General features: G+C 37.6%; 1 protein-coding gene across 3 annotated transcripts in view; it reads left to right on the top strand.

Annotated features, from left to right (window-relative positions):
• The window catches only part of FMO4 (flavin containing dimethylaniline monoxygenase 4), a 37,186-nt gene extending 21,695 nt beyond the window's left edge, over nucleotides 1-15,491 (top strand). For all 3 annotated transcript variants that reach the window (XM_026703405.2, XM_026703404.2, XM_087930507.1), the window contains exons 8-9: nucleotides 3,986-4,058; nucleotides 14,607-15,491. In XM_026703405.2, the coding sequence (XP_026559190.1) occupies nucleotides 3,986-4,058; nucleotides 14,607-14,979 (446 nt within the window). In that variant the 3' untranslated portion in view covers nucleotides 14,980-15,491. The remainder of the gene's footprint in view (nucleotides 1-3,985; nucleotides 4,059-14,606) is intronic.
• The last annotated feature ends 840 nt before the right edge of the window (nucleotides 15,492-16,331 follow it).

Below are 16,331 nucleotides of genomic sequence, written 5' to 3'. Positions count from 1 at the left end.
TTTTTTCTGTTTGCTCAGTCCTTGTTTCTATTTTCTGTATCCTCTGCTCGTTTTTCACTATCGTTTGTTGGATGCTCACTATCTTTTCATCCTTCTTACATATTTCCCCCTTCATCTCCCCCATTTTGTTTTTGATCTCCTCATGGTTTTTAGATATAACTGCCTGGCTTTTGGTTATAGCTTCTTGGATTGATAATAGGATTGCTTGCATATTCTGCATCAAGCTTGACTTCTCCAGGCCTAACATGCTTTCTATCGATTGTAGATTAAATGGTGATGATGTTGCAGATGAGGGTTTAGATGAGGCTTTCTTTCCTATCTTTGATATGATCAGTATACTTGTCATCTCTAATAATCTAAGGTGCTCCAAGAATCCTTCTTCTGCTTGTCTTTCTGGCTGCCATAGAAACAGGGGGAGGGAAGAATAATTGGGCTTTGTGGGGAGAAGGGTGCTGGAGGGTTAAGTTGGTGAAATGTAAAAGTTGATATGTTTTCTTGACTATGCTTATTTGCTTACTGCGCAAATGTAGCCTCTTATCTGTCTAAGCCAAGGTCAACCATCTTGACATACCAGATGTCTGAAACACCACATGAAGATACCCTATATGACATTATACACATCTCAGATGGGATGGCCAGTTTGAACTATTGAGGGTGGGAACATGGGGTAACTTTCTATATGTGATTTTCACATTTATTGTCTCAAATCTTGTATTCTTCTGATGCTACCACTTTAATTTTCAGTAAAATTTCTTTTCTCTATAACAATGGAGTCTAAGGTTTTCTAAGGTGATTGTGTGTCCAATCACACTTGGCCAATAAAGAATTCTATTCTATTCTCTATTCTTTCTTGGATTTTGAATGGAGCCTCATTTGACATTATACAAGATCTAAGGCAATAGATACGATATCTGACAGTACTTCTCCAAATTAGCAGACACAACAATTATTTTTACACTGCTAAAGATTGCTTTGCACACCCCTTGGTGTTCCACCTTCAACTTTCTAATATTATATTAATAAAGATATCAATAAACCCACAATCTCAACAGAGTATATATAGATGTGATTATCCAGGGTAGGATACAAATTAAACAAAGTCACAAAAATAGGTAAAGCCCCTTTTTATTCCTTCAACTTGGCTTCAAAGCTCCAAATATCCTTGACTGGAGACAAAAAACTCCCTCACAAACAGTTACGAAAAGGAGGAAATACCGTTTAAACTAAAAATGCCTATAAATTATAAATATCAAAAACAACACAAACCACACTGAAGCAATTAAGGGAACCAGGCAAGATAAGGGCTTGAAGTCATCCATAGATATCAGAATACACACTGGGAAGGACGCCAAACTCAGATAGGAATGGACAGACTAGAGATATTTTCACACTTTGTTTCCAGCACTGGCCCATGCGCATGTCCTTCCTTTTAAACAGTCCTCACAGCTGCAGCCCATGAAGAGGATCAAGGCCCTTTCCTCTCCCCGTAGACCATGCCATTCACATGTCTCCCTTATCCTCTCCTCCCTATGCACCCTAGGATGGAGAGGGAATGGGCCTGGGTCTTCCTCTGACTGCCCGGCCAGCCTCTGCCCTTCCCCAGCTTCCTCCACAACGTCCCGAGCCACACTTCCACTCCCTGTCGGCTGTTCCTCCTCTCCCTCGGAGTCAGACTCCAACAGGGCATGACAATGGATCTTATTGATTACAAAGTTAATAATACAATAATTAATAATTATTAAGCATTGTGAAATAATAATTAACTACTCATAAATCTTAAGGGTAAGCGCTTCCTCCATTTCTTCTTCCTTCAACAGTCAAATTTGTAATCCACGTTAAATTAATCCACACTATTCTTATTGTAGTCCTTTGGGAATCTTTTTGCAAAATAAAATTTGTAATCCACCAAGGCCCCAAAACACTTCAAGTCACTAAGCTTTTTTTCCAAAACAATAGATAGATGCACAGTTCCCAAGTTCACCAAAAGTATTTTTCTTTTTTTCACTCTTCCACATTCAAGTTGGTTAATGTCCTCTCTGAATATCACAGGAACCTTTATGAAAACTTTATAAATATTACATCAGTCACTTCCCTTTTGTATGTACTCTTCTGGTCAGTAGATGAAGCCCTTACTCTTTTTTTTAAATGTTGAAAGGGCTCCTCCTTGAGCATTCTAAATCCAACGTCAGTCCACCCTCCCAGAGTGCCACCACTCTGGAGCTTGCCTTCCACCTTCCGCTGCCACCTTCCACCACCGCTATCGCTCTGGAGGCCTTCTGCCTTCCGCCACTGCTGCCATCACTCTGGAGCTTGCCTTTTGCCACCACTCTGGAGCTTGCTTTCTTCCTTCTGCCATTGCTGCTCTGAAGCTCGCCTTCAGGACGGATCGTCCAAGCCATGCTTTGCTTCCCAGGAAGGGCTCCGTTGTGAAGGGCTGTGTGCCCAGACCAGGCACTTTCTCTTGGGCCTCCTGCCTCACATGGGGTGGTGGGGCAAGGAAGTGTGTGTCCAGGAAGGCTGCCTGCAGTTCTTGCAGTCAAAGCTGGGATATTTGTGAACCCGCAGGTATATATGAAGTCTTCTGCCTTGAGCAGAAAGTTGAACTGTAAGACCCCCAAGGTACCTGTTTCTAGCCTACGATTCTAAAGTCTCCAAGACAAGGGAATTTGCATAAATTGTGTGTGTGTGTGTGAGAGAGAGAGAGAGACGGGGAGGGGGGTGGCTTCTTGGGGTGCATTTTGGAGAAGTATCAAGAGAAATGCCAAAAGGGCAATCAGTTTGGGATTAAATTCCAAATGAAATTGGGTCTTCAGGGTAAGGAGACATGAAGAACTTTCAACTACAGGTTTCTAAAAATCTTATTAAAATGAATGTCTAGAGACAGCTCTTTAACTCGTTAGTCCAGAGGGAGCAAAAGAGATAGGGTCCCAATGAGGGTCGTAGCAATTTAGCTCAGGAATAACAGGTAGAGGGCCTGGGAAAGGTGTCAGAATAACAGAATAATACTTAGATGGGAGTTTGGGGTGAACCCTATACCATTTCAGAAAAATGGTTGTCCAGTCTTTTCTTGAAAACTTCTAGAACACCCAGAACTTCTGGAGACAAGCAGTTCCACTGGTTAATTGTTCTGTCTGGAAGTTTCTCCTTAGTCTTAGTTTGCTTCTCTCTTTGTTCAGTTTCCATCCATTGCTTCTTGTTTTGCCTTGTGGTGCTTTGGAAAATACATTGCCCCCCCCACCCCCTTCTTTCTGGCAGCTTCTTAAAAGTCTGTTGCCTATTACACTCTTGGGCAAAGCATGTGGGCCATTCCCTCTTTTCAGTGGTCCATGAAAATACATCTATAGTATGTAGATAATAAAGTCAAAAAAAAGGTGAACCACATTTTAGATATGTTGAGGCTGGGTGTGACAAGGAATGGCTGGGGGGGGGGGCAGACAAGGCACCCCTTGATGTGAGTGACATTGGCCACACCCACCCAGTCACATGCTCACCCAATGTCCACCCGGCCAGTCATTAGGACAGAGAACCAGTTGTTTAAAAATTTGAATCCTACCACTGGTTAAAACCTTCAGATAACACAGCATTGTTTTTCACATAGATATCTTATGTGCTTGGTTCTGAAAATAATGGCAATGAGAAATTGATTAATTTGTATTTCACATGTAGTGGCATATGAGTAAAATTTCATAAATTGCTGGGATGGATGGACAGACAGACAGACAGACAGACAGACAGACAGAATGCCAGCGGACAGATTACTTAGAAACTTACTCTCTACAGTAAAGTAAACAGAGACTGTGAACACTTTGGTTAATCATCTGTAACATGATTAATAAGATGATCATCTTCCTAATGACCATAGTTAACATTGTGATTAGCCATGGAGTGTGAGCCTAACAAGTCATTTCTCCTAAAGAAACTCAAAGCAACAGCTGAGGTTGTCATGGTCAAAACTTATCCATATTATTTCTTTTTCCCTTACCAGGATCTAATGAGTTGCCTCCAGTGAACAGAATGATGAATGAAATTGCTAAGCAGAAGAAAAGACTCCTTAAAAAGTATGAAAAGTTATATATTATTTTAAAAGCTATGCTTAGTCCTTTTTGCCTCTCAGCTTCACTGAATTAGGGAAAAAATGTTAAGCCAGAGATTCAAGAAACATTAATTCAAGGTGTCATTCTGGCAAAATACCCTGAAAGGTATATGCAAAGTTCCTGGAAAGATGTCAACAGACAGAAACTCTTCAAGGAGAAGACATGATACTCCTAAAATAAGATAAGGCAAAACATATCACAAAGAATTAAGTAAATTGGAAAGGGCATAACAAAGATCCACACTTTTTTTAAATGTCAAAAAATAATCTCTTTTTCTATTTAGCTCAACTCCTGGTAATTTCTTGGATACATTTATGTACATTTTAATAACTCTTCTCTAGTGACATTATGTTGTCCTGGTTTAGAAAATAAATTTGAGCCTAAGGTCTTAACATGTTCCAATTTTTAAATACCATGTCCTGATGACATTGCCTTCATCTCATCATCAAAACCTAGCTGAATCAATTTAACTCATATTTATCTGTTCCAGTTTTAAAGTATTTTTTTCTTTTTTCTCCTGATGCAATATAATTTAGCTCATTTCATCAATGGTGTGGTAACTCATGATTAGGATATGCAGTTTGATCATGGTAAGATTGGACATTTACCCATATAATGCCTCACAAATGGTTTTCAAATTTCTTTTTATTTTATTTTATTTTTTTATTCTAGAAAAAACATGTATTTGACATACATTTAAAACAGAAAAATCAACACACACACACACACACACACACACATATACATATATACATTTTATAGCATATATTGAGCAATGGTTATTTTTTTTCTTTATCTTTATCATTGATGTGATCTGCCTTGTTACAATAACTCCTTCCTTCTTTTAATGTTTTAATTTCTCTATATAGTTTATAATTAAATGCACATCTTCTGTCATTTCCATAACTTATCCAAATATCAAATATTACCTTTTCTTTAACCACTTATACCAAATGTTCCATATTTCATAATAGTATCTTGTTTATTTTTTAACAATTTGGTTTGGCTATCCATCTCAGCACATTTATGTATTTTTTTAATCACCATATCCTCTGAAGGAATGAAAGATAGTTTCCAGTTTTGTTATTCTGGCTGCAGTTATGATGTGCAAAATTAAATATTGATTTTTTTCTCCATGTTTAAATCTATCATACTTAGCAGAAAGTTTTCAGGTTCAGGTTTTAAATTTTGTTTTGTTATATTTAAAATCCAATTTCTAATATTTCTCCAAAACTTCTGAGCACATGGGCAAGTCCACCACATGTGAAAATATGTTCCTTGTGCGTAGTTACATTTCCAACAGTTGGGTGATAGGTTGGCTATATCTTAGCCAGTCTCGCAGGAGGTAGGTGCCAGCGATGAACCATTTTGTATAAGTTTTCTTTATACGAGACTGACATGGTTAATTTGTAATTTGTTTGCCAGATATGTTCCCACTTATCTAATTCAATACTATGACCCACGTTTTTAGCCCAAATTATCATAGATTCTGTGACTGTTTCTTCTTTTAATTTGTAGTCCAAAAGATATTTATATGTTTTACTAATTGTTTTCTTTTCCTCTCCTAGCCATATTTTATCTAATTCTTGTGGGGTCATATTAAAGCCAAATTGTTCTCTATCTTTTATATAATGGGTTTGTATTTGTGCAAAGAGCCACCATGCTATCTCCTTTGCTTGAATTTGTATTTAGTTCCTATTTTTAAGCTCTCCAGTATCATATAATAAATCTTTATACCTGACGATATTTTCATAATCCAATGCATGCCATATCATCGGCGAATGCCTGGAGTTTATATTCCTCTTTTTTAATTTTTAGTCCTCTAATCTCTTGTTTTTGCCTACTTTGTACTAAGAGAGTCTCTTCTGCCAATATATACAATAGAGGAGCTAGGGGGAAGCCTTGTCTTATTCCCTTATTTATCTTTATGGTATCTGTAGTTTCCCCATTTATTAATATTTTTGCGGTTTGCATGTTATAAATTGTCTTAATAAATCTTATAAAATTTTCACCAAATTTCATGCCGATCAGTTGTTTAATAAGGAAGTTCCAATTCAGGTTGTCAAAAGCCTTCTGGGCATCTAAAAATATCAATCCTATTGTCTTGGTTGAGTATACTTCATAATATTCTAATATATCCATAATGGTTCTTGTATTTGCTTTTATTTGCCTATGGGGGAGGAAGCCATTCTGATCAGTGTGAATAATTCTACTCAATACTTTCTTTAATCTTTCCGCCAATATTGTAGCCATTATTTTGTAATCTACATTTAAAAGTGATATTGGTCTATAGTTTTGAATTTTTTGTGGGTCTGATTGTTCTTTATAAATAAGGGTAATATATGCTTCCAACCATGATTTAGGCGTGTTAGCATTCTCCAGGGCTTCATTGTACAAATCCACCAATATCTCCTCTATTGTTTCTTGGAATTCCTTATAGAATTCCAAAGAAATTCCATCTGGGCCAGGGGTCTTATTTGCTTTTTGTGTTCCAATTGCCTTCCTAATTTCTTCTATAGATATTTTATTATTCAAATTTTGTTTCTCTTCATTCAGTAATTTCTGGCAAATCCTTTTCATTCAAATATTGATCAATAGATTCTTCTGGCATTTTTTCCTATTTATACAATTTCATAAAAAACTCCTTAGCAATTTCTTTCTTTTCTTGGGTCTGCGTGCATAATTTCCCTTCCTGATCTTGGAGAGCTACGATCGTTCTCTTTTCTTGTTCTTTTTTAATTGTAAGGGCTAACCACCTCCCCGGCTTATTTGCATTTTCAAAATAATTTTGTTTTGCTAATTTAATTTTTCGGGCCAAATCTTCCTGTACATTTAGATTTATCTTATGTTTTACCAGATCAGTTTCTTTCTTAATGTTTGGATTGTTTGGGTCTTTTTGTCTACTTGTTTCCAAATCTTTTAGTTTCTCCCTCTATATGTTTTGTTGCTGTCTTTTTTTTTTATTCTTTTTAATACTATAAGCAATAGTTAGACTTCTCACATAGGCTTTGGCCATATCCCAAAGATTCTGTAGCGAGGTATGTTCTCTTTTGTTTATTTCAAAAAATACGTTCAATTTTTCTTTATTATTTCAATATATTCTTTATCTCTTAATATGGTATTGTTAAATGTCCATCTTCCAATTTTTCTCTTTCCTTTCCATTTAATTTGAATGGGATTATGGTCAGCCCATAGATTTGGCAAAATCTCGATCCTTTCAATATTCTCCATTAACCCAGGGTCCATCCATATCTGATCTATTCTGGACCAACAGTTGTGGGGGTTTGAAAAAAAGGTATATTGTTTTTTATTTGGATTTAATTCTCTCCACACATCTTTCAAGTTAAGTTCTCTTACCATATTATTAAAAGACGAAGGGAGTATTATCCTTTCCATTTTGGGAGGGGGAAGTTCTATAATCTTTATCTTTATCTGGGACTGCATTATAGTTTCCTACAATGCATACATTAGCATACTCAAATTTTATTATCTTATGGTGAAGCCTATTATAAAAGTCTTTTTGATTTGTATTCGGGGCATATATTGTGACAAATAACATCTTTTTCTGATTTACATTTATTTCTATAAAGAGCATTCTCCCTTCTGGATCTTTGTATATTTGTTTATGTTGCAACCAATCCTTTACATATACTACAATACACCCCCCCCCCTTTTCTTTTTGTTTGCAAGTGCTGAGTAGATTTTACCCAAATTTGTATTCTTTAAGAGGTCTGCTTGATTGTCTGGAATATGCACTTCTTGGATACAAGTTATGTCAGCATTTTGTTTTTTGAGTTTCTCAAATATCTGTTTTCTTTTTGATGATAAATTTAAACCATTGATATTGACTGAAAATAAAGTGATTTCTCCATCAGTGTCACTGACTGTGTGAGGCATTTCTCGTTTCATTCCTTGTTCTAGGCTCTCTTTTTCTTAGTCTGTTGCCTTCCCCTTCTTCTGTAAGATTTTGGGATTCAGAGTGTAAATCAGATTCTTTTTCTCCGGAGAGTTGTTCCTCTTGGCTTCTGATATTTAGGTCGTCTCTACTTTCTTGTTCTTCCTGGGTCCTAGGTGTCATTCACGAAATTCCTGTGCTTTTTCAATTGTATCAATTTTGTATTTTTTGTCCTGCCATGAAACTAAAAGCCCCTCTGGGGTGAGCCACCTAAATGGAATACCATTTCTAATAAGATGAGTTGATAAAAATTGGTAGCCCCTTCTCTGCTCTCTGACTCTCCTGGGTATTTGTTTCAGTGTAACCACTTCATGATCTTTGTATACAAGTGGTTGATCTCTGGTTTTACTATAGAGCAGGTCTCATGTTGTCTTTCTTGCAAATCGAATATGAACCTCTCGGGGTAGTCTGTGTCTCCTCGCATAGTGTGTATATACTCTGTATACCTCGTCTACATCATTTTCAATTTCCAGTTTGGGTTTCTGTAAAGCCGCCACTATCAGATTCATCATAATTGCACGTAAATCTTCCTTTTTGTCTTCCACCACATTTTGGAACCTAAGATGAAATGATGCCTTTTCTAATTCCATGTGTATCATCGAATCCTGGAGTTCGCAGTAGAGCACTTTCCAATTTTGTTCTGAATCCTCTAATTTCTTCTCCACCATCTCCGTTCTTGCCTCTACTAAATTTAATTTCTGTTCATTTTTTACCACTTTTTCCTGCATCTTTCCAATCTTACTATTCAATTTTTTTATTTCATTTTTCACTTGTCCTATTTCAGTTCTCATCTCTGTTTTCATATCTTCATGGTTCCTCGCTATCAATTCATGGGTTTTTGCCATCATTTCCTGCACCATAGTGAGCATTGCCTGTACTGTCTGCAGGCTTTGAGCTGAACTAGTTTTTTCTGCCAATAGCATTGCATCTATAGATCTCTGCCCCCTAGGTGAAGACATAGTTGTAGTTTTCTTTCCTGATTTTACATTTGTAATTGATGTTGTTGCCATTTTAACTATCTGTGGCAGCTCTTTCCAATCTACCATCAACTATCCCTAGTAGAGCACTATTTTCCTCTCCTTTTCAGTTCAATAGTAATATTAATACATATATTATTATATTAGTAATTACCAAAATTCTACTATGGAAAATCACAATCAGCTCTTATTTCCATTTTTTCTTATTGAACGTATTCAACTATTATAATACTTAAGATAATTCAATATTAATCAAATACAGATATATTTACTCACAAAATCAACAGTCTAATATGCTCAATTAATTAATTTAAAGCAGCCAATTCATTAAAGTAATTAAATTCTTATCTATATATAAATATCAATTAATCTATTTCTTTAGAGTTTTTAATTATAAGCTTACCTCAGAATAAAAATACCTCAATTTCTTACTATGTGATTATTATTTAAAGGTCTGAGTTCTATATTTATACAACACACTTTCAATTGTCCAGTTATTCAAAAATTATTAACCAGTATTCTTAACTCAATATTCTAACACGTATATATCTATTAAGATTATGTTTTACCAATATTAGTTACATTTATATATGAACAGTTGAATGATGTCCATGGATCTTTTTCTTCTTCTTTTTCTTTTTTGATAAATACCTTATTACAGTTCTTAGTTCAAGTTCAAAATGTCCTCTTTAAATTTGCACAGTCATTTCCACCATTTCGTTTCTCCTTTCTGTTTGGCTTTTTCTTCTTGCTCCTTTATTCTTTTTCTCCACACAGTCCTAGTTCCACTTATAAATCTTAATTATCTTATTTCTTCCTTTTTTCTTTATCACAGTTATCAGACAAATATTGCAATTATAAAGTTTCTTTCCTCAATCCTTTCCTTAAATCTTTCAAAGTGTCAATTGTTCTTTCAAGTTTTTACTCTCAGCTGTCCTTCCGATCTCTCTGTCTCACTTGGACACGTCACTGTCACTTTCTCTTTCTTCCCACAGTTCTCAAATGTCAAACGCCAAAAAATAAAGTTATACAACCCCCTTTGCAACTCCCAAAGTAAAAGTAAACGCTGTTGTCTCACCCTTCAGCTCCTCCATTTTCAGCACTCCATTAATCAGCACAAACTACTGTCATTTCTTTGGTTAGTACTCCTTCCAATATTTCTGCCGCTTCGCTGCACTGTTCAGTTTGGAGTTTCAATTTTCAATTTCCCTTTGTAATACAAATCAGTATTCTGGAAACCTTCTGTAAGTTCACCTTTCCACTACTCAATTTGCTGTTCTCCACTCTTTGCTTCCTTCCTTCTTCTTTAAGCTGCTGGACTGCCACGTCTATGGTTCCGATCTGTACAATCTCCCTCTTCTGCTGCTGGTTTTTGGGGGATTCTCTTGTAATCTCCAGGATCGCGGCACCTCCCCGAGATGTCCAGGTCTTCCCCTTTCATCTATCTACCCCTCCGAGGTCCAACACGCTCCTGGAAGCCACCAAACAGTGAAAATCGGATCCTTTCAGAGCGGCGATCCGCTCCTCAGCTCCGCATCAATGCAGCGCCCAGCTGGAAGCCCCAAGTTTTCAAATTTCTTATTAAATCTTATTTGTCAAATCAGTTCAATTCTTTGTTATAGTAGATCAGCATATCTAGTAGATTATCACATATGTATGAGCCAGCAACGTGTTACAGCTGCCAAAAAAGCCAATGCAGTCCTAGATTGCATCAACAGATGAATAGTTTCAAGATCACATGAAGAGGTAGTACCGCTTTTATACAGCACTAGTGAGACCACAGTGGGAATATTGTGTCCAATTCTGGTCACCACAATACAAAAAAAGATGTTGAGACCCTAGAAAGAGTGCAAAGAGCAACAAAGATAAGACAAGATCGGGAGGCTAAGCCATATGATGAATGATTGAGGAAGCTAGGTATGTCTAGTCCGGGGGTCAGCAACATGCAGCTCTTTGGCACCTCTCCTGCGGCTCCCTGTCAGATAGTCCCTCCACTGGCTGGCCCCACCCCTCTCACCCTCCCCTCCCACTCACTCCTCGCCTGCCCTGAGAAGAGAAAGCCAACGGTGGCGGATGGAGACTCGCTCTGAATTCCAGAGCGGGAGGAGAGTGCCCCCCTATTTGCTTCTTCTTCCAGCCCTTGGTACTGCACGCACCGGGGAGATGCGTGACGTTTTCTCTGCCCCAAGACACTGGCTGGGCCAGCTGCAGCCGATGCTCCACATCTTAATGGGCTCCAGGAGGTGGAGGGGATGCCACAAGGCACTGCAAGAGCAGAGAGCAGGCCATGGAAGCGGTGAGAGGAATATGGGGAGACGCAGGACTTTCTCTCTGCTCCGAGACACCAGCTGATGCCACTGCTCTCGCTGCCTCCATGTTGCTAGCTGTTCTTGCAGTGCCTTGCACCGCATCCTTAAACTTAGCACGCTTCACAATGGGGGAGATTGCATCCCTTCCTCCTCCTTCTGGAGCCCATTACGACGTGGAGCATTGGCTGCAGTTCACCCAGCTGGTGTCTTGGGGCAGAGAGAAAGTTGTGCATTTCCCTGGTGCACAAAGCACCAACAAGGGCCAGAAGAAGAGGCAAGTAGAGGGGTGCTTTGCTCCCGCTCTGGAATACAGAGTGAGACTCTATCCACCGCTATCGCCCTTCTCTTCTTACAGTTTTGAAAAGATAAATTAATCTATTCAATTAATCCCAGACACTGATATTAATCTCATTTCAACAATCCTCATAGCTCATTTCAATTGTTTTCTATATATTCATAAACACATTCAATAAATTTACCAGTTTCCCTTCTTTCACATTTATTCCATTTATCCCTGTATATAGTTTAAGAAAAAAAAAGATAAGCATTCCAATAGCAAAGAAAATATCAGTTCCCATCCTTCATCTTATTTAACTATATTTCCCTATCTTCTAAATAGTCTATAGCGTCTAATATATTTATGCTACTCCTCATCACCTTGCAGAATCCCCTTCCTTGAACTAGGGAGAAATTTCTTGACAGTGAGACCAATCACCAGTAATCACTGGAATGGTTTGCCTTGGAAGTTGTGGGTGCTCCATCACTGTAGTTTTCAGAAGGAGACTGGATAGCCATCTATCCAGAATGATTTAGGATCATCTGCTATAGGCAGAAGGTTGCACTAGAAGAACTCCGAGATCCTCTCCAACCCTATTATTCTGTTCTGTGTGTCGTATTAGGTAACTTGACAGATTGCTAAATCAAGCATTCCAAGCAGCTGCCTATCCTGACCCATTCCTACCTGAGGGACTACAACTGAAGGTTGCTTTTTCCTGCCTACAGGGGTATATATTGGGAAGGAAAGCTGGGAGAATGTACCAATAACTTTTTTTTAATTTGTCCTGCATTGAAACACTGCAGTATTGTAAAGACCAACAATTGGGACAAAACATTTTATCTTTATACTTCTTGTGGATATTACTGGTATATAGCTGTGGCCTAAGAGTTGCTGCTTCACTTATGTAGGTAAAAAAGCTAACAGGTACAAAAGTGTATGTGACTCTCCCTGGCTGTTTTAATACTCTTTATCAAGTTTTTTTTTTTATCTAAACAGATGCTGAATGCTATTTTCAGAGCTACCCAGTGTACCCTCTGAATAGAAAGGTGATATATAGTAAACATAAAAAGAAATACTTTAGGATCCTCAAGGCAGAGGGTTTGGTTTGGTGACCTGAAATACTGGCCCCAGTCCCTTTAAAGAAAACATAGAGCAGGTTTGAAAATCCTTAAACCATAGAAGGAAAAAAATATTATATGGTGCAGTTTGTAGTTGTCAACCGTCCATACGGTGCCATCGTGTGGCCATAGAAAATAATTTCCACTACACCTTGACTCATGAAATATTTCCAGGCTTAACATCATTAAGAAAAAGATATTGTATAGCCACAGATTCACTCTTCTTCTTTGGGTTTTGAGTGTGATGAGGAGAATATAGGAGTTACAGGGAGAAGGTGTTACAATGCTCAGCCTTTTTTCTGTAAAATTCTGTGGATGAGGCACAATACAAATGTAACCTAGAAGCATCTGAGTTATTCAATGGTGCCCCTTCTGTGCGGTTAGACACTTCTAATTAGATACTTTTGATTCCAGGTAACTTTCTTATAAATTTGGTGTGTGTGTGTGTGTGTGTGTGTGTGTGTGTGACACAATAGCAGGGGTTTTCGTTGTTTTTGATTTAATCAGGAATAACATTAAGAAAAGCAAATAATATCCTATTGAGTTTTTCTTGTGCTAGAGAAGAGAGAGGTAAACAGGCCGCAGGGACAAGGCAAAATGTGAGGAGACCTGAGCAATTTACTGCTCTGGGTGGAAGATAATTTGCTGTGACATACATTCAACTGATTGACATATGAATGGGTCACATTTAACTTCACAGAGGAAGAAACCTTTCTGTTTTTCAAACATTTCTATTGTTTCTGCTGTTTCAGATATTGCCAGTTTCTTTTTAGTTTCAAAAAGAAAACTCAAACTATTACTCAATATGTCATGGCTTAATACGGGGATAGAGGTTTTTATTCATTATTACATTGGACTGTAAATTGCATGTACAAAATTCTGCCAAGAATATGAATCTGGTCAAGAATATTTTATTTAATTTCATGTACATTTAAACTGAATTAAATTTGCTATATAGCATCTTTTACTCGTTCTCTACTATATATTATGCCATCTGCTGCTGTTTTATTTTAACAAATTTCACTTTCACAACTCTCTGGTTTTCACTAATGCCTGAATCTAGAATGTACTTTCAAATTTATCACATCAAAGTTCACAATAAATGTCCTTCTGGATGTTGCTGAACTACAATTCCCAGTGTCAAAGCCAGTGTGGTATCAAGTATGAACAAGCAGATCCACACATGAAGAATTCAATTAGCTACTTTATTGCTCATGCCTATTTCACAGCAATCTTCCAGACTAACGGTTTGCCCTTGGGCTAGACTAGATAATATTCAATGGCATCCAGGGGGTGGGGGTGGGGTTTCACTTTGCCTTCTTGTGCCTATGTAAAGATTCTAGATTAATTCCCCGCTTGACCGATCAGGCTGTCTCAACACATTTATTTTATTTATTTGGTTTGTCAATTGCTTACAATTTAGGTATAAGGAAAAACATAGTTATGAATACATGGATACATATAAGAAAAATAAAAGAAACAATAGGACAGGGACGGTAGGCACGTTGGTGCGCTTATGCATGCCCCCTACAGGTCTCTTAGGAAAGGGGTGAGGTCAATAGTAGACAGTCTAAGGTTAAAGTTTTTGTGGTTTGGGGAAAAAAACCACAGGGTAGAGTATTCCAGGCATTGACCACTCTTTTGCTGAAGTTGTATTTCCTGCAATCAAGTTTGGTGCAATTAACCCTGGGTTTGTATCTATTGTTTGCTCTCATATTGTTATGGTTGAAGCTGAAGTATTCATTGACAGGTAGGACATTGTAATGTATGATTTTATATACATGGCATGGCAATTGCCCCATAAGTTCTACTTGTCTTTCTCACCATCTATAGCTACAGAATACTGATTATTATTTCCATTTGTCTTCTGCTCCAGGGATACTTCCAGCACAGAGAAAAAAAGAGAATTATTTGTTCGCTACATGGATGAAATTGCTGCTTGCATAGGGGTTAAGCCCAATGTGCCATTACTTTTACTACAGGACCCCAAACTAGCTTTGAACATCTTCTTTGGTCCTTGTACCTCTTACCAGTATCGCCTTTGTGGACCTGGACAGTGGAAGGAAGCTAGAAATGCAATTCTGACCCAGTGGGACCGTGTTCTCAAGCCCCTGAAGACTCGGATCATAGATGATTCTTTTTCAAAACATACCATGCCATCCCTTTGGAAAAAAATATTTCACTTCACTGCATTCCTTGGAACTACTATATTCATATATATTCTTTTGTACTCATTTTGTACCAGATAAGGAAAACACCTAGGTATCATGTGTGTATATATTACACACACACACACATTCAATAGGGGTGTATACATCTTAGAACTTCATTTCATTATTTTATAGCAGGAATAAAAAGTAATCAGGCATCAAAGAAGCATACAAAATGCATCTATATTCTGGACTTGGAAAAATAATCTTGTAATATTCATTTTGTTTAGAAATATTTATGTCCAGTATTTACTGACATGTTCACCCCATAAAATCTGAGTAATTGTTTCACAGATTATGCAGAATAGCACCTTGACTTTATGTGAAGTTGCAAGTTTTTTATTCTTACTTTTCCACAATCTTCCCCATTTTCATCAGATTCGGGCAACTTGTAGACAATTGCTCTATAATCCTTCCTTATTGACTGATCGTTTTTTCAATATTGCTTTCTAAGCTGTATCAATTATTTTAAAATTAAAATGTAATAAAGTATATAGCTTAAAATGTTCCAAGCAAACTGTAATCAAAAATAAACATTTACATTCACTAAATGTATTGTTATCACCCACGTATCTCTACAAAATAAATACCATGTGAGCCTAGTTACAGAACACGGTCATCTCACTTTATGGAATGAGGAATCTTTCAATAGGAGACCTCTCCTGGAATCAAATCACAAAATGACTTGCACCTTCCCATTTTTTAAAGGGGCAATTAAACCTTTAAAACTTTTGGAGATCTTGTGTTGCTGTTGATTGACAAAAATAATATTAGTCTAAAAATAGCCTAATGTTCTCCCAACCCCATCAGGAATTTATCCCAGTAACATTATACAGTATGCCATCCACAGTCCTCAACTAAGGCAGCCTTGAACTCATCTTTACTTCTTCTGGATTTAAAGTATTGATTTTCTTTCTCCAGTTTTTGCTGTTGACATGCCTAGGAAGTTAAATGTAGCAGATGACAGCCAGGAACTGGTATTTGCAAACTCTGAGTAGTCCCCTCAGGCTGCTGTGATCAGACAGCTTTTTCTCCTAGTTGCTAGGAGCTACTCCCTATAACCATTTGGGCTGGACACCTGCCTTTTATGCAGTGGTGGGATTCAATTTTTTTTAAACTACGGGTTCTGTGGGCATGGCTTGGTGGGCGTGGCAGGAGAAGGATACTGTAAAATCTCCAGTTGGAGGTGGTATTTGCTGGTTCTCCGAACTACTCGAAATTTCCGCTACCCGTTCTCCAGAACTGATCAGAACCTGCTGAATACCACCTCTGCTTCTATGAAAGAATATGCTCACACAGTGCCTGAACTGGGGTTTTTAAGTCACTTTTCAGAGCTTGCGTGGATGCCCGATATGCACAGGTTTAGCACTTTTTTTAAAAAAAAAAATTGT

This window comes from Pseudonaja textilis, chromosome 3 (genome assembly GCF_049901715.1).
Source record: "Pseudonaja textilis isolate UNSWEBS1 chromosome 3, rPseTex1.2, whole genome shotgun sequence".
NCBI classification, from domain to species: Eukaryota; Metazoa; Chordata; class Lepidosauria; order Squamata; family Elapidae; genus Pseudonaja; species Pseudonaja textilis.
The sequence above is the reverse complement of the archived record's forward strand: the minus strand, read 5'-3'. Positions and strand labels throughout refer to the sequence as shown.